General features: G+C 39.9%; 1 protein-coding gene across 1 annotated transcript in view; it reads right to left on the minus strand.

Annotated features, from left to right (window-relative positions):
* C1H1orf185 (chromosome 1 C1orf185 homolog) overlaps positions 1–18,376 on the minus strand; it is a 69,176-nt gene extending 50,800 nt beyond the window's left edge. The window contains exon 1 of the mRNA XM_077983190.1: positions 18,313–18,376. Within this exon, the coding sequence (XP_077839316.1) occupies positions 18,313–18,376 (64 nt within the window). The remainder of the gene's footprint in view (positions 1–18,312) is intronic.
* Between the last annotated feature and the right edge of the window lie 6,063 nt (positions 18,377–24,439).

Consider the following 24,439-nt stretch of genomic DNA (forward strand, 5'->3'; position numbering starts at 1 on the left):
TTGTTTGTTTTTTTCTTGTAAATTTGTTTGAGTTCTTTGTAGGTTCTGGATATTAGCCCTTTGTCAGATGAGTAGATTGCAAAACTTTTCTCCTATTCTGTAGGTTGCCTGTTCACTCTGATGGTAGTTTCTTTTGCTGTGCAGAAGCTCTTTAGTTTAATGAGATCCCATTTGTCAATTTTGGCTTTTGCTGCCGTTGCTTTTGGTGTTTTAGACATGAAGTCTTTGCCCATGCCTATGTCCTGAATGGTACTACCTAGGTTTTCCTCTAGGATTTTTATGGTATTAGGTCTAACATTTAAGTCTCTAATCCATCTTGAATTAATTTTCGTATAAGGAGTAAGGAAAGGATCCAGTTTCAGCTTTCTACTTATGGCTAGCCAATTTTCCCAGCACCATTTATTAAATAGGGAATCCTTTCCCCATTTCTTGTTTCTCTCAGGTTTGTCAAAGATCGGATGGCTGTAGATGTGTGGTATTATTTCTGAGGACTCTGTTCTGTTCCATTGGTCTATATCTCTGTTTTGGTACCAGTACCATGCTGTTTTGGTTACTGTAGCCTTGTAGTATAGTTTGAAGTCAGGTAGCGTGATGCCTCCAGCTTTGTTCTTTTGACTTAGGATTGTCTTGGAGATGCGGGCTCTTTTTTGGTTCCATATGAACTTTAAAGCAGCTTTTTCCAATTCTGTGAAGAAACTCATTGGTAGCTTGATGGGGATGGCATTGAATCTATAAATTACCTTGGGCAGTATGGCCATTTTCACGATATTGATTCTTCCTATCCATGAGCATGGTATGTTCTTCCATTTGTTTGTGTTCTCTTTTATTTCACTGAGCAGCGGTTTGTAGTTCTCCTTGAAGAGGTCCTTTACATCCCTTGTAAGTTGGATTCCTAGGTATTTTATTCTCTTTGAAGCAATTGTGAATGGAAGTTCATTCCTGATTTGGCTCTCTGTTTGTCTGTTACTGGTGTATAAGAATGCTTGTGATTTTTGCACATTAATTTTGTATCCTGAGACTTTGCTGAAGTTGCTTATCAGCTTAAGGAGATTTTGGGCTGAGACAGTGGGGTTTTCTAAATATACAATCATGTCATCTGCAAACAGGGACAATTTGACTTCTTCTTTTCCTAACTGAATACCCTTGATTTCTTTCTCTTGCCTAATTGCCCTAGCCAGAACTTCCAACACTATGTTGAATAGGAGTGGTGAGAGAGGGCATCCCTGTCTTGTGCCAGTTTTCAAAGGGAATTTTTCCAGTTTTTGCCCATTCAGTATGATATTGGCTGTGGGTTTGTCATAAATAGCTCTTATTATTTTGAGGTACGTTCCATCAATACCGAATTTATTGAGCTTTTTTAGCATGAAGGGCTGTTGAATTTTGTCAAAAGCCTTTTCTGCATCTATTGAGATAATCATGTGGTTCTTGTCTTTGGTTCTGTTTATATGCTGGATTATGTTTATTGATTTGCGAATGTTGAACCAGCCTTGCATCCCAGGGATGAAGCCCACTTGATCATGGTGGATAAGCTTTTTGATGTGTTGCTGAATCCGGTTTGCCAGTATTTTATTGAGGATTTTTGCATCGATGTTCATCAGGGATATTGGTCTAAAATTCTCTTTTTTTGTTGTGTCTCTGCCAGGCTTTGGTATCAGGATGATGTTGGCCTCGTAAAATGAGTTAGGGAGGATTCCCTCTTTTTCTATTGATTGGAATAGTTTCAGAAGGAATGGTACCAACTCCTCCTTGTACCTCTGGTAGAATTCAGCTGTAAATCCATCTGGTCCTGGACTTTTTTTGGTTGGTAGGCTATTAATTATTGCCTCAATTTCAGAGCCTGCTATTGGTCTATTCAGGGATTCAACTTCTTCCTGGTTTAGTCTTGGAAGAGTGTAAGCGTCCAGGAAATTATCCATTTCTTCTAGATTTTCCAGTTTATTTGCGTAGAGGTGTTTATAGTATTCTCTGATGGTAGTTTGTATTTCTGTGGGGTCGGTGGTGATATCCCCTTTATCATTTTTAATTGCATCGATTTGATTCTTCTCTCTTTTCTTCTTTATTAGTCTTGCTAGTGGTCTGTCAATTTTGTTCATCTTTTCAAAAAACCAACTCCTGGATTCATTGATTTTTTGGAGAGTTTTTTGTGTCTCTATCTCCTTCAGTTCTGCTCTGATCTTAGTTATTTCTTGCCTTCTGCTAGCTTTTGAATGTGTTTGCTCTTGCTTCTCTAGTTCTTTTAATTGCGATGTTAGAGTGTCAATTTTAGATCTTTCCTGCTTTCTCTTGTGGGCATTTAGTGCTATAAATTTCCCTCTACACACTGCTTTAAATGTGTCCCAGAGATTCTGGTATGTTGTATCTTTGTTCTCATTGGTTTCAAAGAACATCTTTATTTCTGCCTTCATTTCGTTATGTACCCAGTAGTCATTCAGGAGCAGGTTGTTCAGTTTCCATGTAGTTGAGTGGTTTTGATTGAGTTTCTTAGTCCTGAGTTCTAGTTTGATTGCACTGTGGTCTGAGAGACAGTTCGTTATAATTTCTGTTCTTGTACATTTGCTGAGGAGTGCTTTACTTCCAATTACGTGGTCGATTTTGGAGTAAGTACGATGTGGTGCTGAGAAGAATGTATATTCTGTTGATTTGGGGTGGAGAGTTCTATAGATGTCTATTAGGTCTGCTTGCTGCAGAGATGAGTTCAATTCCTGGATATCCGTGTTAACTTTCTGTCTCGTTGATCTGTCTAATGTTGACAGTGGAGTGTTGAAGTCTCCCATTATTATTGTATGGGAGTCTAAGTCTCTTTGTAAGTCTCTAAGGACTTGCTTTATGAATCTGGGTGCTCCTGTATTGGGTGCATATATATTTAGGATAGTTAGCTCTTCCTGTTGAATTGATCCCTTTACCATTATGTAATGGCCTTCTTTGTCTCTTTTGATCTTTGATGGTTTAAAGTCTGTTTTATCAGAGACTAGTATTGCAACCCCCGCTTTTTTTTTGTTCTCCATTTGCTTGGTAAATCTTCCTCCATCCCTTTATTTTGAGCCTATGTATGTCTCTGCGTGTGAGATGGGTCTCCTGAATACAGCAGACTGATGGGTCTTGACTCTTTATCCAGTTTGCCAGTCTGTGTCTTTTAATTGGAGCATTTAGCCCATTTACATTTAAGGTTAATATTGTTATGTGTGAACTTGATCCTGCCATTATGATATTAACTGGTTATTTTGCTCGTTAGTTGATGCAGTTTCTTCCTAGCCTCGATGGTCTTTACATTTTGGCATGTTTTGGCAATGGCTGGTACCGGTTGTTCCTTTCCATGTTTAGTGCTTCCTTCAGGGTCTCTTGTAAGGCAGGCCTAGTGGTGACAAAATCTCTAAGCATTTGCTTATGTGTAAAGGATTTTATTTCTCCTTCACTTATGAAACTTAGTTTGGCTGGATATGAAATTCTGGGTTGAAAATTCTTTTCTTTAAGAATGTTGAATATTGGCCCCCACTCTCTTCTGGCTTGTAGAGTTTCTGCCAAGAGATCTGCTGTTAGTCTGATGGGCTTCCCTTTGTGGGTAACCCGACCTTTCTCTCTGGCTGCCCTTAAGATTTTTTCCTTCATTTCAACTTTGGTGAATCTGGCAATTATGTGTCTTGGAGTTGCTCTTCTCGAGGAGTATCTTTGTGGCGTTCTCTGTATTTCCTGGATTTGAATGTTGGCCTGCCCTACTAGGTTGGGGAAGTTCTCCTGGATGATATCCTGAAGAGTGTTTTCCAACTTGGTTCCATTTTCCCCCTCACTTTCAGGCACCCCAATCAGACGTAGATTTGGTCTTTTTACATAATCCCATACTTCTTGCAGGCTTTGTTCATTTCTTTTTGTTCTTTTTTCTTTTGGTTTCTCTTCTCGCTTCATTTCATTCATTTGATCCTCAATCGCAGATACTCTTTCTTCCAGTTGATCGAGTCGGTTACTGAAGCTTGTGCATTTGTCACGTATTTCTCGTGTCATGGTTTTCATCTCTTTCATTTCGTTTATGACCTTCTCTGCATTAATTACTCTAGCCATCAATTCTTCCACTTTTTTTTCAAGATTTTTAGTTTCTTTGCGCTGGGTACGTAATTCCTCCTTTAGCTCTGAGAAATTTGATGGACTGAAGCCTTCTTCTCTCATCTCGTCAAAGTCATTCTCCGTCCAGCTTTGATCCGTTGCTGGCGATGAGCTGCGCTCCTCAGTTGAAAATGCAGAAATCACCGGTCTTCTGTGTCGCTCGCGCTGGGAGTTGGAGACTGGAGCTGTTCCTATTCGGCCATCTTGCTCCGCCCCCCTGCTGTTAGTTTCTTTAACTCTTTGGAGTAGGGTTTCATCTGCAGTCAGCTTATTTGACATTTTATTCTCGAAGATCTCAAAATGTACTGCAGTTATTCTAAACCTCTGCTTTTTGCTCAAGCTTTCAATTCTATCTACCACTATCCTTAATTTCAGATGACCTCTCACATCTTATGCTATCAAAGCGTTTCTTCCCACATTTAAAAGTGTTATAAACCTTATGATTACAGTGATTGCAGAAAATTTCAACGTTACATAAAGCAAGGTGATTTTTCAACCTTCCTTCTTAAATTTCTTCTTAAATTAGTTGGATCAGCTTTTGCATAAACTGACAAGAAACATTACTATATTTGCTGTAAGATTTTTATTGAGGATGGCTTTTTCCACATCCCTAAATAATGGTCATTATTCCCAAATAGTCCCTAAATAAAATGCTATGAGAAATTATTTTTTTTTCTTTCTATCAAGGATAACAATGTAGCTGATCTGTGTCCTTTCATATTTACTTTATATTTTTATTGATTCATAGTAGATGTGTATTTACAGGGTACATGTGATAATTTGATATAATAGAATCAAATCAGGGTAATTGGGATATCGATCATCTTAAATATATATCTTTTATTTTATTTTATTTTATTTTTTTGAGACAGAGTCTTGCTCTGTCACCCAGTCTGGAGTGCAGTGGTGCAATCATAGCTCACTGCAGCCTTGACCTCCTACCCAGCCTCACAGGATCCTCCCACCTCAGCCTCCTGAGTAGCTGGGACTGCAGGTGTGCACCACCACACCCAGCTAATTAAAAAAAGAATTTTTTTTTTTTTGTAGAGACAGGATTTCACTATGTTGCCCAAGCTGGTCTTGAATTCTTGGGTTTAAGCGATCCTCCTGCCTCTGCTTCCCAAAATGTTGGGATTACAGATGTGAGCCACTGCACCTGGCTATATCTTTCTTTTTTTTTTTTTGAGACGGGGTCTCGCTCTGTCACCCAGGCTGGAGTGCAGTGGTGCAATCTTGGCTCACTGCAAGCTCCACCTCTCGGGTTCACGCCATTCCTCCTGCTTTGGCCTCCTGAGTAGGTGGGACTACAGGCGCCCACTACCTCGCCTGGCTAATTTTTTGTGTATTTAATAGAGACGGAGTTTCATCGTGTTAGCCAGGATGGTCTCGAACTCCTGACCTCATGATCCGCCCGCCTTGGCCTCCCAAAGTGCTGGGATTACAGGTGTAAGCCACTGCGCCCAGCCAGCTATATCTTTTCTGTATGCTAGTAACATTCAAATTGTTCTCTTCTAGTTATTTTGAAATGCATAATAGATTAATATTAACTACAGTCACCCTGCTGATCTATCAAATACCAGGTTTTATTTTTCCTATCTAACTGTATGTTTGTATCCATTAACCAACTCCCTCCCCGCACTCTTCCTAGACTTTGGTAATCACCAATCTACTATCTTCATGAGATCCCCCGTTTTATTTATAATTTTATGGATACGTAATTGTTGTACATATTTATGGAGTACATGTGATATTTTGATACAAGCACACAATGTATAATGACAAAACCAGGATAATTGGAATAAACATCCCCTCAAACATTTATTATTTCTCTGTGTTAGGAGAGATCCATTTTTTAGGCTCCCACATATAAGTGAGAACATGAAGTATTTATATTTCTGTGTTGGGCTTATTTCATGTAACCATGACCCCCAGTTTCATCATGTTCCTGCAAATGGCAGAATTTCATTCTTTTCTATGACTTAATAATATAATAATATTCCTTTGTGTATATACATCACATTTTTTTTCTTTCTCTCTCTCTCTCTCTCTTTTTTTTTTTTTTGAGATGGAATCTTGCTCTGTCACCCAGACTGGAGTGTGGTGGTATGATCTTGGCTCACTGCAGCCTCTGCCTTCCAGGTTCAAGCGATTCTCCTGCCTCAGCCTCTGAACTAGCTGGGATTACAGGCATGTCCCACCATGCCTGGCTAATTTTTTGTATTTTTAGTAGAGATGGGGTTTCACCATGTGAAACCTGTTGACCAGGCTGGTCTCAAACTCATGACCTCGGGTGATCTGCCCACCTTGGCCTCTCAAAGCGCTGGTATTACAGATGTGAGCCACCGCTCCTGGCCACCACATTTTTCTTTCAAATTGACAAATAATTGTACGTATTCACAGGGTACATAGTGATATTTCATACATATATAGTGACCAGATCAGGGTAGTTAGCACACATATATAGTGACCAGATTAGGGTAATTACCATCATCTCACAAATTTATCATTTATTTGTGTTGTGAACATTCAGCATCCACCTTCTAGCTATTTCAAACTATAATTCTCCTACAGTGGTATAGAACACTAGAATTTATTCCTCCTATCTAGCTGTTATTTTGTATCCTTTAACAAATCTGTCCTTATCCTCTCTTCCCCTTAAACTTCCCAGTCTCTAGTATTCTCTGTTCTACTTTTTACTTCTATGAGGTCAACTTTATTTTAACTTCCGTATATGAGTAAGAACATACAATTTTTGTCTTTCTGTGCCCGGCTTATTTCACTTAACATAATGTCCTCCAGTTCTATCCATGTTGTTATGAATGATAGAATTTCATTCTTTTTGTGGCTGAAAAATTTCCTTTTTTTTGGAGACAGACTCTCTGTCTCCCAGCCTGAGTGCAATGGCACAATCTCAGCTCACTGCAACCTCCGCCTCCTGGGTTCAAGCAATTCTCCTGCCTCAGCCTCCCGAGTAGCTGGGATTACAAGTGCCAGCCACCACACCTGGCTAATTTTTGTATTTTTAGTAGAGACAGGGTTTCACCATTTTGGCCAGGCTGATATCGAACTCCTGACCTCAAGTGATCCTCCCACCTTGGCCTCCCAAAGTGCTGGGATTATAGGCATGAGCCATCATGCCTGGCCACCACATTTTCTTTATCCATTCATCTGTTGCTGGACACCTTGGTTGATTCCATATCTTCGCTATTGTGAATAGTGCTACAATAAACACAGGGGTGCAGATGTCACTCTGATATACTGATTTCCTTTCTTTTGGATAAATGCCCAGTAGTGGGATTGCTGGATCATGTGGTAGTTCCATTTGTAGTTTTTTGAGGAACCTCCATTCTGTTCTCCATAGTGATTGTACTAGTTTATATTCTAATGAACAGTATATGAGTTCCCTTTTCTCTGCATCCTCACCAACCTTTGCTATTTTTGTCTTTTTTATAATAACTATCTTTACTGGGATGAAATGACAGTTCATTGTGATTTTTCCTTGCAGATAGCTGGTGATAAGTAATGTTGAGCATTTGAACATATATTTATTGACTATTTGGATGTCTTCTTTTGAGAAATATCTGTTCAGATCATTTGCCCTTTTTTAATCAAATTGTTTTTTTCTCATTTTACTGTCTGTGTCTTGAAAAGTTGATGTAGTTACTATTTTTGATAAGTTCATGTTTCAGTCTTTCTACTGAAGATATTAGTAGTTTACACACCAAAATCACAGCATGGTAATAGTCTGTGTTTTTCTGTGTACTTACTGTTACCAGTGAGTTTCGTACCTTCAGATGATTTCTTATTGCTCATCAACATTCTTTTCTTTCAGATTGAAGAACTCCTTTTAGCATTTTTTATATGACAGGTCTGGTGTTGATGAAATCCCCCCTCAACTTTTGTCTATCTGGGAAAGTCTTTTTATCCTTCACGTCTGAAGGACATTTTTACGGGATACACTATTATTAGAATAAACTTTTTTTTTTTACCTTCACATCTTTAAATATGTCACGCATTCTCTCCTGCCCTGTAAGGTTTCCACTGAAAAGTCTCCTGCCAGACCTATTGGAACTCCATTGCATGTTATTTCTTTCTTTTCTATTGCTGCTTTTAGAATCCTTTCTCTATCCTTGACCTTTGGGAGTTTGATTATTAAATGTCTTAAGGCAGTCTTCTTTGGGTTAAATCTGCTTGGAGTTCTATAACTTTCTTGTATTTGAATATTGATATCTTTCTCTAGATTTGGGAAGTTCTCTGTTATTATCCATTTCAATAAACTTTCTACCCCTATCTGTCTCCTCTTTAAGACTAAAACCTCTTAGGTTTGCCCTTTGGAGGATATTTTCTAAAACTTGTGGGTGTACTTCTTTCTTTTTTATTCTTTTTTCTTTCTTTCTCCTCTGTCTGTTTTCAAATAGCCTATCTTCAAGCTCACTAATTATTTCCTATGCTTGATCAATTCTGCTGGTAGAAGACTCTGATGCATTCTTCAGTATGTCAATTGCATTTTCAACTCCAGAATTTCTTCTTGATTCTTTTTTATTCTTTCAATCTCTTTGTTAAATTTATCTGATAGGATTCTGAATTTCTTCTCTGTATTATCTTGAATTTCATTGAATTTCCTCAGACAGCTATTTTGAATTCTCTGTGTAAAAGGTCACATCTCTCTCTCTCTCCAGGAATGGTCCCTGGTGCCTTAGTTCGTTTGGTGAAGTCGCATTTTCTTGGATACTCTTGATGCCTATGGATGTTTGTTGGTGTCTGAGCATTGAAGAGTTAAGTATTTTTTGTAGTCTTTGCAGTCTGGGCTTGTTTGTACCTGCCCTTTTTAGTAAGACTTCTCAAATATTTGAAGGGACTTGGGTGTTATCATCTAAGTTTTTGGTCATGGAGCCATATTTGCATTAGGGGGCACCCCAAGCTGAGTAACGCTACGGCTCTTACAGACCCCTAGAAGTACTGCCTTGGTGGTCTTGGATAAGACCAGGAAGAACTCTTTGGATTACAAGGCAGAGACTCTTGTTCCCTTCCTTTACTTTCTGTCAAACAAATGGAATATTGCTGTGTGTGCTGAGATGCCTACAGCTGGGAGAGCCACTGGGACTGTGCTGGTTCAAACCTGAAGTTAGCACGGTACTGGGTCTCACCCAAAGTCTGTGGTAATCACTACCTGGCTACCACCTATGTTCACTCAAGGCCTTAGGGCTCTACAATCAGCAGGTGGCAAAGTCAGCCAGGCGTGCAACCTTCCCTTCAGGGCAGCCAGTTCCCCCTGACCCCAGGTGGGCCCAGAGATGTCATCTGAGAGCCTGAAGTCAGAAACCTTAGGAAGCTACCTGGTGCTCTATTTTACTGCAGTTGAACTGGCACCCTGGCCACAAGACAAAGTCTTCCCCACTCTTCTCTCCCCTTTCCACAAGCAGAGAAGTCTCTCCCCATGACCATCACTACCCTAGACCCATGGTAAGTACTGCCTGGTTACCTCTGATATTCACTCAAGACCCAAGGGCTCTCCAGTCAACTTGTGGTACATGTTGCCAGGCCTGGGACTCTCCCTTCAGGGCAATGGGCTCCTCTGTGGTCCAGGGCAGGTCCAGAAATGCTGTCCAAGAGCTAAGGCCTGAAATCAGGGACCCCAAGAGCCTGCTTGGTGCTCTACCCCACTGTGGCCAAGCTGGTACCTAAGCTGCAAGACCAAGTCCCCTTTACTCTTCCCTCTCCTTTTCTCTAGCAGAAGAAGGCTCTCCCCATAGCCATCACAGATGTGAATGTGCTGGGTTACACCTAAAGCCAGCATGTCTCTGAGTCTCACCCAAGGCCCATGGCAAGTACTGCCTGAGTATTGCTGCTGGTTATTCAGGGCCCAAGCGCTCCTGGGTCAGCAGGTGATGAATTCTGCCAGGGATAGGTCCTTCCCTTCCAGGAACTGGGTTCCCTTCTAGCTCAGGGTGTGTCTAGAAGTGTCATCCAGGAGCTAGGGCCTGGAATGCCAGCCTCAGGACTCTGCCTGGTGCAATATCCCATGTGGCTGATCTGGTATTCAAGTTGCAAGACAAACTCTATTTTACTTTTCCCTCTCCTCTCCTCAAGCAGAGGGAAGGAGTCTTTTTTGTAGCTGCGAGCTGTGCTGCCCGGGGATGGAAGAGGGGTGTGCCTTGGTTGCCTTGGCTGGTGTCTCACTAGGTTACTTGCCCCCAAGTCCACTGGTTTCAAGCTCAGCACAGCAGCAGGACTTGCCGAGAAATTGCAGTCCTTGTGGCCTAGACTGCCTTTCAAGTTTAGTTAGGGCCCTAGAACATTTTAGCCCATGGTGGCAAAGCTTGCTGGAACTTAAGTTCTGACAATGGTTCTATTGGCGTGGGCAATTCTCCTCTGGCTATGGCTGGTCTAAATGCTCCCTCCATGGGCTCCGTCTGAGTTCTGCCTGGTATTGCTTTCTGCTGAGTTCCAGTGCAAAGTCCCACAATCACTACACTTTTCCTCTTCCAAGCACACAGATTCTCTCTCTGCACCACATAGCTGCTGTGGGGGATGAGGAAGGGGTGGCACTGGCATTTCAAAATGCTTTCCTACCTCTTCAGTGCCTCTTTCAGTGATATGAACTTAAAACCAAGTATTGTGATTGTTCATCTGATTATTGGTTTTTATAAAGGTGCTTTTTTGTGTGGATAGTTGTTCAATTGTAGATTGAACCATTGTTCAATTGTTGTGGATAGTTGCTGGAAGGACAATCAATTAAGTCTTCTATTTGTCCATCTTGCTCTGCCTCCACCCCCAAAGTGTTTTAATTTCCTCCTTAATTTCTTCAGTGGCCCATTGATCATTTGGGAGCATGTTGTTTAATTTCCATGTGTTGTGTAGTTTCTCGTGTTCCTCTTATTACTGACTTCTAGTTTCATTTCATTGTGGTAAAAAAAGATACTTGACATTATTTCTACTTTTTTTCAATTTGTTGAGGCTTGTTTTATGGCCTAATATATGGTCTATTCTGTAGAATGTTCCATGTGCTGATGGAAAAAAAAAGTGTATTCTGCAGTAGTTGAGTGAAATGGACTGTAAATGTTCATTCTATTTTGTCTAGTGTAGAGTTTAACCTCAAGGTTTCTTTGTTGATTTTTTGTGGGAGGATGATCTGTCCATTACTGAGAGTGGGCTATTGAAATAACCTACTATTATTGTATTACAATCTATCTCTTCCTTTCAATTATTAAAGTTTGCTTTGTATACTTGGGTGCTCCAGCGGTGGTGCATAAATATTTATAATCATAATAACCTTTTGCTGAATTGACTCCTTTATCATTATATAGTGACCATCTTATTCTCTTTTTATAGTCTTGATGTGTAGTTCATTTTATCTGATATAAGTTTAGCTACTCCTGCTCTTTTTTGCTTTCCACTTGCATGGAATAACATTGTTCACTTCTTTACTTTCAGTCTATGTGTATTTTTATGGGTGAGGTGGGTTTCTTGCAAGCAGTACACAACTGGGTCTTTTTTCTTTATACGCTCATGTACTTTGTGACTTTTAATTAAAGAATAGAATGATTTACATTCAGTGTTATTATTGATAAGTAAGGACTTACTCCTGCCATTTTGTTGATGGTTTCCTGGTTGTTTTGTAACTCTTCTCTTTTTTCTTCCCATCTTCCTTTGTGGTTAAGTGGTTTTTACTAGTAGTATGTTTTAACTCATGGCATCTTATTTTTACTGTATCTATTATAAGTTTTTTTGCATAATGGTTATCATGAGGGTTACAAAAATCTTATAAATATAACTAGTTATTTTAAAGAGATGACAACTTATCTTAGAGCACAAAAAATAGAAACAAAGGATAAACTAAAAAAACTCTGTATCTCAACTCCACCCCACACACACATTTTGTTGCCTCAATTTACATATTTTTATATTGTCTATATGTTAACAGGTTGCTATAGCTATTGTTGTTTTTGATATATTTGTTTTTTAGGTTTCATACTAGAGGTAGGCATGGATTGCACACCACAATTATGATGTCAAAATATTTTGTGGTTTTCCTTATAATTAATTTTACTAGTGGGTTTTATACTTCCAAATGTTTTCTTTTTGCACATTAGTGTTTTGTTCTTTCATACTGAAAAACTCTATGACTTCTTGTAAGACAGGACTGGTGGTGGTAAATTCTCTCAGCTTTTGTTTGTCATGGAAAGACTATCTTTCCTTGCTGAATACAGTATTCTTGAATGGCAGTTCTTTTCTTTCAGCTCTTTGAACTCCTGGTCTCAAGCAATCCTCCTACCTCATACTCCCAAGGCACTGGGATTACAAGCGTGAGCCCTCATGCCAAGCTTTATTTCAGCATCTTTAAAAAATTGTCCTTTTGTTTTATTAATATGGTGTATTACATTAATTGTTTTTAACAACTTTATTGAAGGATAATTAGTACACCCCACACACCTGTTTAGTGTATACTATTTGAGTCTGGATTTGTGCATATACTTGTGATACTCCCATCATAATCAGGATAACAAACTTATCCATGTTAAGTGTTTTTACCATAAGTAACATACACACACACACACACTCACACACACACACACACTCACACACACACACACACACACGAAGAAACTCCGGAAGTGATGTACATGGACAGATAAGCTAATAGTTTATTACATGTTAGACAAACTGTGTATTTGTTCATACTATCACACTTAGTAATAGTGTATAATCCTTTTTATATGTTTTGTATTCAGTTTGCTAGTATTATCTTGAATATTTCTTTGTGGACATTTAAGAGAGATATGTTCTGTAGTTTTCTTTTCTTGTACTGCTTTTGTTTGGCTGTCAACTTATAGTAATCCTGGCCTAGTAGAATTAATGAGAAAGTGTTCCCTCCTCTTCTGTCTTTTGTAAAAGTATTTGTGAATTATTATTCTTAATTCTTCATGAAAAATTGGCAGAGTATTGCTGCTGGTTATTCAGGGCCCAAGCGCTCCTGGGTCAGCAGGTGATGAATTCTGCCAGGGATGGGTCCTTCCCTTCCCTAAAATAGAGTTTGTCTTGCAACTTGAATACCAGATCAGCCACATGGGATATTGCACCAGGCAGAGTCCTGAGGCTGGCATTCCAGGCCCTAGCTCCTGGATGACATTTCTAGACACACCTTAGGGTGCTTTCTAAGGGTGCATTTGTTTTTTTGTGTTTTTATTTTTGTTTTTTTGTTTGTTGGTTTTTTTTGAGACGGAGTCTCACTCTGTCGCCCAGGCTGGAGTGCAGTGGCACAATCTTGGCTCATTGCAAGCTCCACCTCGCGGGTTCATGTGATTCTCCTGCCTCAGCCTCCCCAGCAGCTGGGACTACAGGCGCATGCTGCCACGCCTGGCTAATTTTTTGTATTTTTAGTAGAGATGGGGTTTCACCATGTTAGCCAGGGTGGTCTTGATCTCCTGACTTCATAATCCACCTGCCTCGGCTCTTCAAAGTGCTGGGATTACAGGCATGAGCCACCGCGCCCGGCTGGCAGGGTGCATTTGTGATACCTCTTGGATCTGGGATATTCTTTGTAAAAGTTTTAAAAATCAATTTAATATCTTTACTTTTTATAGATTTATTGATGTCTTCTATTCCTTCCTGAGTTTTTTTTTTTCAGTCATTTTTATCTTTATATAAGTTTGCTTATAACTTGTAGTGTTCCAAGTTTCTCTCATTGTCATGGTAGTTGATATACAAAAATAATGTGGGGGAATGAGTCAATCGACAAATACCCTATGTCTAAGGGTCCTCTGATATAGGAGAGAGAAAACGACTATAACTGCTGTAGCTCCCTACCCCTCAGACTTACTGTATGAGACAAATGAGATATTGAATCTAAAGTAAATTAAGAAATTATGCCATTTGATTTTGAGTTTTATCAAAATAGTAGACTGAGCCTACATCTTCTTTTGTATCAAAGTTTAGTAACATAAAAAATGCAGCTTGTAATTAGAAAAATACAAAATAATATTATAAGTGAGGGATTGTATCAATGGTCAACAATTTCATGAACCATAGTGGTTAATATTTGTACAGCACATAGAATACACTTTTATTGTGTTCATATATTTATTATATACCAAAACAGTTGATTTTGTGATAACGTCACCTAAGATAATTTCAAATGTGCCAATTTATCCTTCTTTTCAATTAATCTTTGTAGGATATATTCAAAACTATAATGTATTAAGAATACAGGTTTAAGTCGTTTGGGAAAATGCATAATACATTCTTTCAGCATCTTGAAAATGTAGTCCCACTCCCTACTGTCCTGCATAGTTTCCACTGAGAAGTCTCCTGACAGACAACTTGGAGTTCTTTTATGTTATTTGCTTCTTTTCTGTTGTTACTTTTAGGATCCTCTCTTTGTCCTTGAACTTTCAAAGTTTGATTATTATATGCCTTGGGTTCATCCTATTCGGGTCAAGTCTCTCTGGTGTTCTTTGACCTTCCTGTATATCTTTTATATCTTTCTCAAATTTGGGAAAGTTTTCTGTTACTATTTCTTTGAGTAAGCTTTCTACTCCTTGCTCTTGCTCAACTCCCCTTGAACACCAATAACTCTTAGATTTTGTCTTTTGAGGTAACTTTCTATATATCTTCTAAGTAATCTTCACTCCTTTTCATTCTTTTTCCTCCTCCTATTGTATAATTTCAAATACTCTGTCTTCTTGCTTTTTTTTTATTTTTATTTTTTCTTTGCGACAGGGTTTCACTCTTCTAGCTCAGGCTGAAGTGCAATGGCACGATATTGGCTCACTGCAACCTCTACCTCCTGAATTCAAGAGATTCTCCTGCCTCAGCCTCCTGGGTAGCTGAGATTACAGACACCTACAGGCACCAATCACCATGCCTGGCTAGTTTTGTATTTTCAGTAAAGACGGAATTTCACCATGTAGGCCAGGCTGGTTTCGAATTCCCGACCTCAGGTGATCCACCTGCCTCAGCCTCCCAAAGTGCTGGGATTACAGGCATGAGACACGACACCCGGCTATGTCTTCCTGCTTCTTCTTTTTTTTTTTTTTTTTTTTTTTTGAGATAGAGTCTTGCTCTGTCACCCAGGCTGGAGTACAACGGCATGATCATGGCTCACTGCAACCTCCGCCTCCTAGGTTCAAATAATTCTCCTGCCTCAGCCTCCCAAGTAGCTGGGATTACAGGTGTATGCCATCATATCCAGCGAATTTTTATATTTTTAGTAGAGACAGGGTTTCACCATGTTGGTCAGGCTGTTCTCGAATTCCTGACCTCAAGTGATCCATCTGCCTCAGCCTCCCAAAGTGCTGGGATTACAGGCATGAGCAACCGTGCCTGGCCTCTTCTTCCTTTTTTATTCTTCCCTCTGCTTGATCCATTCTGCTGCTGAGAGGCTCTAATGAATTTTTCACTTCTGCCAATGTATTTCTTAATTCCAAGATTTGCTTGATTTTTAAAAAAATATTTCAATATCTTAGTTAAATTTTTTATAAATTTCTGAATTGTTTTTCAGTGTCATCTTGGAGGTCACTGAGTTTCCTCAAAACTGCTGCTCTGAATAATTGGTCAGAGACCTCACATTTTGTCATCTTGTTAGGATCAGTCCCTGGTTCCTTGCTGTGTTCATTTGGGGAGATCTCTGTTGGCTGATTTCTCTTATGGATGTCTGTCTGTCTTTGCACTGAAAGATTATTTATTCCAGTAATTTGTATCTCACTTGTTTTGATTTTTATTGGGTATGTTTGCTTAGAGATTCTTAGGAATTTACCTGTTGAATTGTTTACTTTTTAAAATGTCAGGTCTTGAAGAAATCATCTAATAACCAAGTAGAAGTTGCAAAGGATGCTGCAATAGAATGTATATATTCTTATCCTATCATCAATAGAAATATCTGAATTGTCAAGATAAAAGACACACTATATACATGTGTCACCAATTGATATGATTTGAGTATATGTTCCCACCAAATCTCATGTTGAATTGTAATCTCCAGTGTTGGAGATGGGACCTGTGGGAGGTGTTTAGATCGTGGGGGCAGATCCCTTATGGCTTGGTGCTGTCTTCATGATATTGAGTTCTTGTTTTGTTGTAATGTGTGCCCCCCAACTCTCTCTTGCTCCTGCTTTCACCATGTGATGTGCCTGTTCCCCCTTCACCTTCCGCCATGAGTAAAAGCTCTCTCCCTAGAAGCTGAGCAGATGCCAGGACCATGCTTGTATAGCCTGCAGAACTATGAGCCAGTTAAACCTCTTTTCTTTAAAAATTGCCCAGTCTCAGATAATTTCTTTATGGCAATGCAAGAACAGCTATTATACCAATTCAATCACTAAGGACATTTTTATTTTCTATTTATTTTTTATTTTTATTTTTTTGAGACGGAGTCTCGCTCTGTCGCCCAGGCTGGAGTGCAGTGGCGCGATCTGGGCTCACTGCAAGCTCTGCCTCCCTGTTCACGCCATTCTCCTGCCTCAACCTCCTGTGTAGCTGGTACTACAGGTGCCTGCCACCATGCCCAGCTAATTTTTTTTTTCATTTTTTTAATTTTATTTTTAGTAGAGACGAGGTTTCACCGTGTTAGCCAGGATGGTCTCGATCTCCTGACCTCATGATCCGCCCGTCTCAGCCTCCCAAAGTGCTGGGATTACAGGCGTGGGCCACTGTGCCCGGCCAACTAAGGGCATTTTTTAAATGGTGTTAGTATTATTTAAAGATGCTGAAATAGATGTTGAATTATGTAAGTACATTTTGATGCCACTAGAGAATGAGAGAAGTCTGCTGACCTTCACACCAAGGTAGTCTTCCAATTTTATCCCTCAAGTTTCCTCTGAATTTTCCTAGGTTCTCTTCACTGTAACTCTTCTTCCAAAAGTTCAGTAGGTCATGAGCCAGAAGACAAATGTGCATCACTGTCTAAGAAAAGTATGTATTAGTTTCCCTGACTTGAATTAGGAAGATGTGATGTCACTAAGGCCATTGTTTGCTTTTCTTCATGCAGTTGCAGCATCCTCTGCTGGGCATTATACTTTACAGTTTTTAAGAAAGGCTTTTAGAGCTTTTGAGGAATAGCTTTTATAGTTTTTGGTATAGTAATAAAATATATAGTGCTTCATTATTTTCATTAAGGTATTAATGTCACAAAGCATCATTTAGTGCTTATTGTAAGATTTAAATGTATGTAAGAGAAATGCAATTATATAAGTACAAATAATATTAACACTACCACTAATAAGTGATAATATGTTATTCTGAAAACTCTTCAACTTAAAAAAAAGTTTTTAGAGTTGGGGTCTGACTCTGTTGCCCAAGCTAGAGTACAGTGGCATAATCATAACTCACTGCAGCCTTGAACCCCTGGGCTCAAGTGATCCTCTTTCCTCAGCCTCCCTAGGTTTAGCTGGGACTACAGATGCATGTCTTCATGCTCAAGTAATTTTTAATTTTTTTTTGTTTGTTATTTTTTAGAGGTGGGGTCACACTATTTTGTCCAGACTGGCCTAGAACTCTTGGCCTCAAGTGATCCTCCCACCTCAGCCTCCCAAGTCAGTGGGATTACAGGCGTAAGCCACCATGCATAGGTTCAATTAAAATTTTAAGAAGAGGACACTAGCTAGATTGTTGACTAGAAGCTCCTGTGCTTATCTCCTTCACAAAGACTGCCAAAGAAATGAATAAACAATTATATTTTGAGGAAAATAACTGAAGGAGAAAACAGAAATATATCAAAGGAGTAGCATAGGCTGGCACAGTGGCTCACCCCTGTAATCCCAGCACTTTGGGAAGCCAAGGCAGCCGATCACTTGAGGTCAGGAGTTCACGACCAGACTGGCCAACATGGTGAAACCCTATCTCTACTAAAAATACAAAAATTAGCTGGGCATGGTGGTGCACACCCATAAACCCAGCTATTTGGGTGGCTGAAGCACAAGAATCACTCAAACCTGGGAGATGGAGGTTGCAGTGAGCAGAGATCACAGCACAGCACTCCAGCCTAGGCGACACAGTGAATGAGACTCCGTGTCAAAAAGAAAAAAAAGTACTAGTATAAACTCTGAAGAGCATAGAAACCCAGGATAGTTACATAGAGAAAAGAAGGAAGCAGCTCACATCCTACCCCATCCATACTCCAGTCAGGACCAACTCAGAACCGGGATGAAGTTTTCAGTGAAGGGAAAAGGTAAGCAAGAGGAACCCAGCAGCCGTCATCACCACTGAGGTAACTACAGTCCTCACCACTGGGAAATCCTGTATTCCTCAAAGGTGCTAAGCCTAGCAGAGGGAGCTGCCTGGTGTCCATATGGCTGCACTTCTCCCAGAGAAGGAGTCAATGCTGTGCTCTGTCCTTCATGTGCCATCTTCGATCCAGAACCATGGCTGGAGGAAGTCCTGCTCCGGAGGTGAGTGGCTATTGCACCTCTCCATTCCCGAGGCTTTGTTACACTGGTACCACCACTGTCTGGTGGTTCACCATCCTAAATCAAGCTGCTGCTCCACGCTATCCCATGGGGTCGAGCTGCTGTGCCTTACCTCTCCCGTGACTGCTGTGCCCTGCCCCCCAGTGCAGGAGCTGCAGCAGCAGTAGCCTACCTTCCAGGGATATGGTGCCTTGGCCACCCAGATCAGTAATGCCCCTAGCACTGGAGGTGAAGCAGTGCCTCCTGGGAAACTGGTGGCTTGGCTACTCCGAGCAGTCATGTCCTCCTGTACTGGACCTGAGGTAGTGCCTTCTAGGGAACTGGTGCTGTGGGCCAACCAGAGCAGTCCCCTTCCCGGTGTTGCAGCTGAAGAATCACTCCACTTCACAAGATTATGGGTCCCTTGGCTGAGCCAAGCAACCGCAGTTCCCAGGACTGAGCCAGTGTGGTGCCCCACTTCCCAGGAAAACAGAGGATTGGGTGAACTGAAACAACCTACGCTCCAGGCTGAACAACTGTAGAACCCTGCTTCCATGAAACCGGACTATCCTCTAGCAGAGGATGCACCCTGCCTTCCCAGGGAGTGCCGTCATCACTGTGCTGCTCCCTGTACCGCAGGGCCCAAGCCACAGCTATGCCCTGCCATTCCTGGGACATTAGTGCTACTGCCCTTGACTTCACAGAGCCTGGAATGCTGCTGTGTCCTACCATCCGATAGTCCAGGGTCCCCACTACACTGTTTCTCATCCCCGTCCAGGGCCTGAGTTGCTGCTGTGCCCTATAAACCTCTAGTTCCCAAACTGCAGCTGTGCCCTGCTTTCCAAAGCCTGAACATCTAGCACACCCTTGCTTTATTTATTTATTTTTTTTCTTGAGATGTAGTTTTGCTCTTGTCATCCAGACTGAAGTGCAATGGCACAATCTCGGCTCACTGCAACCTCCTTCTCCTGGGTTCCAGTAATTATCCTGCCTCAGCGTCCTGAGTAGCTGGGATTACAGGCACCTGCCACCAAGACCAGCTAATTTTTGTATTTTTCACTATGTTGGGATTTCACTATGTTGGCCAGGCTGGTCTCGAACTCCTGACCTCAGGTGATCCACCTGCCTCGGCCTCCCGAAGTGCTGGGATTACAGGTGTGAGCCACTACACTCGGCCCAGAGCACCCCTTCTTTACCAGAGCTGGGCCAGTGCTGTGTTCTGCTCCTTAGGGGCAGAGTCACAGCAACAACCCAGCCCCCTAGGCCTGAGCAGCTGGGGTATTCACCAGAGTCACCGACTTTAGCTTTATGGCAGTCAGCAAATTCCCAGGTGCCACAGTAGACTGGTGAGGTCCTGAGCACAGGACCCTGGCTCCACAGCTGCTCTGAGCACCTCTTCCCTGAAACCTAGTGCCACTGCAGTTGCTTATGGTTCATGTCAGACTTGATACCAAGAAGGATCCCCTCAGTAAAGACTCCCTATTTTGGGAAAAACAAACACAGGAGGACCCTAAAAGCCCTTGCCATGGAGGACACTAATGGCACATGATGCTGCTGCCACTACAACAAACTTCTGCAGCCTAGGTCACTAAGACACCCACGTCATCACTGACATTAACTGCAGTTGAAGATTCTGCATGGCAGCTATACTATTACATCTACTTTTAACCAAAGCCACCACACCCTTCCCAGCTGCCACCCTAAGACCCATCTGCGGTGAAAGCCTTTTCTTATAAAAGTCATTCTGTAAAGTTTGGAAGCACTGACAATTCCACCAGATGTGCAAACACCAATGCACAGACAGAGAAACATGAAAAAGAAAACATGACATCACCAAAGGAACAAAATAATCCTCGAATAATTGACCCTAAAGAAATGTAAATTTATAAATTTCCTGAAAAGAAATTCAAAATAATGATCTTAAGGAAGCTCAGCAAGATATATGAGAATACAGACAATCCAAGGAGATCAGAAAAACAACAAAAATGTAAATTATGAGGGAAGAGTAAAAGTCTATAGCATTTATATGTGACCAAATTTAAGATGTTATCATCTTAAAATAGTCTATTGTAACTATAAGAAGTTTTACATAAGCCCCATGGTAACCACAAAGCAAAAGACTATAGCAGATACACAAAGAGAAAGATAAAGGAATTAAAGCTTAGCTACTAGAAAAAATTACCAAGTCACAAAGGTGGACTACAGAGAGAAAGCAAGGAAAAAAGGACCTACAAAACAACTAGAAGACAACAGTAAAAAACAATTCCAAGAGGGGAATAATAGCAATACATGTCTGCGTTAAAAAAGGAGGAAGATCTCAAATAAATAGCCTAACATTAAACCTTAAAGAGCTAGAAAAAGAACAAACTAAACATAACATTAGCAGAAGGAAGATCAGGACAGAAATACATTAAATAGAGAACATAAAACCATAGGAAAAAAATCAACAAAATCAGGAGTTTGTTCTTTGAAAAAATAACCCAAATCAGCAAACCCCTAGCTAAGTACTAAATATGAAAAAAAAAAAGAGAAGGCTCAAATAAATAAAACCAGAAATGAAAGTGGAGACATTATAACTGACACCTTAGGACAAAAAAAGTGTCATAAGGGACTATTATGAACATTATATGCCAACAAGTTGGATAACCTGAAAGAAATTATAACCTAATAAGACTCAATCAGAAAAAATAGGTAGCTCGAACAGACTAATGACAAGTAAAAAGACCGAAGAAGTAATCTAATCATGCACCTTAAGGAACTAGAAAAGCAAGAACAAACCAAACTCAAAATTAGTAGAAAGAAAAAAATAATAAAAATCAGAGAAGAAATAAACAAAATAGAAACTAAAAGAAATACGAACGACCAATGAAACAAAATGTTGGTATTTGGAAAAGTTAAACAAAATTAACAAACTATTAGCTAAACATTAGCTAAACTAACTCCCATTATATATTTTTTTAATTTTTAACTAACCTCCTGGAGCCATAACACTCCCCCTTTTTTCAGAAACAAAGAGAGAAGACTCAAATAAAGTCAGAAATGAAAAAGGAGGCATCACAGTAGATACCACAAATATACAAATGATTAATAGAGACTATTATGAACAACTGTACACCAAAACAAAACAAAAACTGGAAGAAATTGATAAATTCTTGGACACATATAACCTACCAAGATTTTACCAAGAAGGAATGAAAAACCTGAACAGACCAATAACAAATAATGAGATTGAATCAGTAATAAAAAAATCTCCCAACAAAGAAAAGTCCAGGGTCAAATGAGTTTACCACTGAACTTTTAGAGTTCCACCAAGCTTTTAGAGAAAAACTAACAAATTCTTCTCAAACTATTCAAAAAATTTGAAGAGAAGGGGACTCTTCTAAATTCATTCTATGAGACCAGCATTACCCTGATACAAAACCAGACAAGGACACAACAACGATAACAAAGTTACAGGGCAATATCCTTCATGAACATAGACACAAATGTTCTCAATAAAATGCTAGCAAACTGAATCCAACAATGTATCAAAAAGATAAAACACCATGACACCTTGATCAAATGGGTCTTATCCTGGGGATGGCTCAATATATCCAAATCAATAAACATGATATACCACAACAACAAAACGAAGGACAAAAACCATATGACCGTCTCAATAGATGCAGAAAAAGCATCTGATAACATTCAACATCCCTTCATGATACAAACTCTTCAACAAATTAGGCATAGAAGGAGCATAACTCAACACAATAAAGTTCATATATTATGAAACCCACAGCTAACATCATATTGAATGGGGAAAAAGCTGAAAGCTTTTCCTCTAAGAAATGAAATAAGACAAGGATGCTCACTTTCATCACTCTTATTCAGCGTAGTACTGGAAGTCCTAGCCACAACAATCGGGCAAGAGAAAGAAAGAAAGAACATTCAAATTGGAAAGAGAAATTCAAACTGTCCGTCTTTGCAGATGACATGATCTTATATATAGAAAATCCTAAAAACTGAACCAAAAACTCTTAGAAGTGACAAACAAATTCAGTAAAGTTTCAGGATACAAAATCAACATACAAAAATCAGCAATGTTTCTATAGACCAATAACAAGCTAGTTGAAAAAGAAATACAGAAAGCAATCCCATGTCTAATACTACAAAAAATAAAATACCTAGGAATAAATTTAACCAAGGAGGTAAAAGATCTCTACAATGAGTACTATAAAACACTGATGAAAGAAATTGAAGAAGGCAAACAAATGGAGACATCCCATGCTCATGGATCTAAATAATTAATATTGTTGGCTGGGCACGGTGGCTCATGCCTGTAATCCCAGCACTTTGAGAGGCAGAGGCAGGTGGATCAACTGAGGTCAGGAGTTCGAGATCAGCCTGACCAACATGGTGAAACCCCATCCCTATTAAATTCAAAATTAGCTGGGCATGGTGGCCCATGCCTGTAATCCCAGCTACTTGGAGGCTGAGACAGGAAAGTCGCTTGAACATGGGAGGTGGAGGTTGTAGTGAGCTGAGACTGTGCCATTACACTCCAGCCTGGGCAACAAGAATGAAACTCTTAAAAAAAATTAATATTATTAAAATGACCATACTATCCCAAGCAATCTTTAGATTTAATGCAATCCCTATCAAAATACCAATGACATTCTTCACAAATCCACAGTTTGTTGAATTCATGGATGTGGAATCTGTGGATATAGAAAACTGATGTATGCCCTAAGGAAATGAAATCAGTATATCAAAGAGATGTTTATACTTCCATGTTCATTGCAGCATTATTCACAATTATCGAACAACCTAAGTGTCTACAAACAGATGAATAAATAAAGAAAATATGGTATAATACACAATGAAATATTATTCAGCCTTTAAAAAGAAGGAAATCCTGTTATCTGTGACAACATTAATGAACCTGGTAGATACTATGTTAAGTGAAATAAACCAGGCATAGAAAGACAAATACCACATGATCCTACTTATATGGAATCTTAAAAAGTTGAGCTGGCACAGTGGCTCATGCCTGTAATCCCAGCACTTTGGGAGGCTGAGGCAGGCAGATCACTTGAGGTCAGGAGTTCAAGACCAGTCTGGCCAACATGGTGAAACCGCATCTACTAAAAATACAAAAATTAGTTGGGTGTGGTGGTGGGCACCTGTAATCCCAGCTACTTGGAGGCTGAGGCAGGAGAATAACTTGAACCCTGGAGGCAGAGGTTGCAGTGAGCCAACATTGCACCACTGCACTCCAGCCTGGTAGGCAGGGTGAGACTCTGTCTCAAAAAAAAGAAAAAAGTTGAACTAATTGAAGTAGAGAGTAGAATGGTGGTGGAGGGCGAAGTTGTGGTGGAGAAATTGTTTTTTCTCTTTTGCTCTACTATAGTGTAGAATGGTGGAATGGGGTCAGTGGTGTAAAGAAAAAAAGAGGAAAAATAATTTAGATTTACTTGAGAGTATATCACCCTTAAATTGCCCACGAACTTAGCTCACTTGTTTAAGCTTTAGATAGTGAAGAGCTGAGGTAGATGTCAGTTTATAACTGCTTAAAGAGAAGAAAATTGCAGATATGCAAGATAGGAAGCAGTTTTACACATGGAGGGGAAAAAAGCAAACGTTAAATTTATATCATTAAGAGATCTGTGAAGTGACTGAGATATGTGATGCCAGCAAGAAAAAAATAAAAACTCCTGCTCAAATAATTTCAATTGTTCCCTAAAGTTCAAACTTCTATCATAGGATTCTAGATCTTTTTATGAATAAAGAAAGCAAACAAACAGAGTGCAAAGGCATTACTAATTCTTTATTGCTAGCTGGCCACATGGTTTAAGGAATGAATGTAGGATTTGGAGATAGGATTTGAATTCAAGTCCTTGCTCCAATACTTAGCAGCATTGCTACTCTTGTTACTAAATTAGATTTTGCTTCAACCTGTCTTTCAAATTCTATCTCCCAATGCA

The sequence above is a fragment of the Macaca mulatta genome, chromosome 1, assembly GCF_049350105.2.
Source record: "Macaca mulatta isolate MMU2019108-1 chromosome 1, T2T-MMU8v2.0, whole genome shotgun sequence".
NCBI lineage: Eukaryota > Metazoa > Chordata > Mammalia > Primates > Cercopithecidae > Macaca > Macaca mulatta.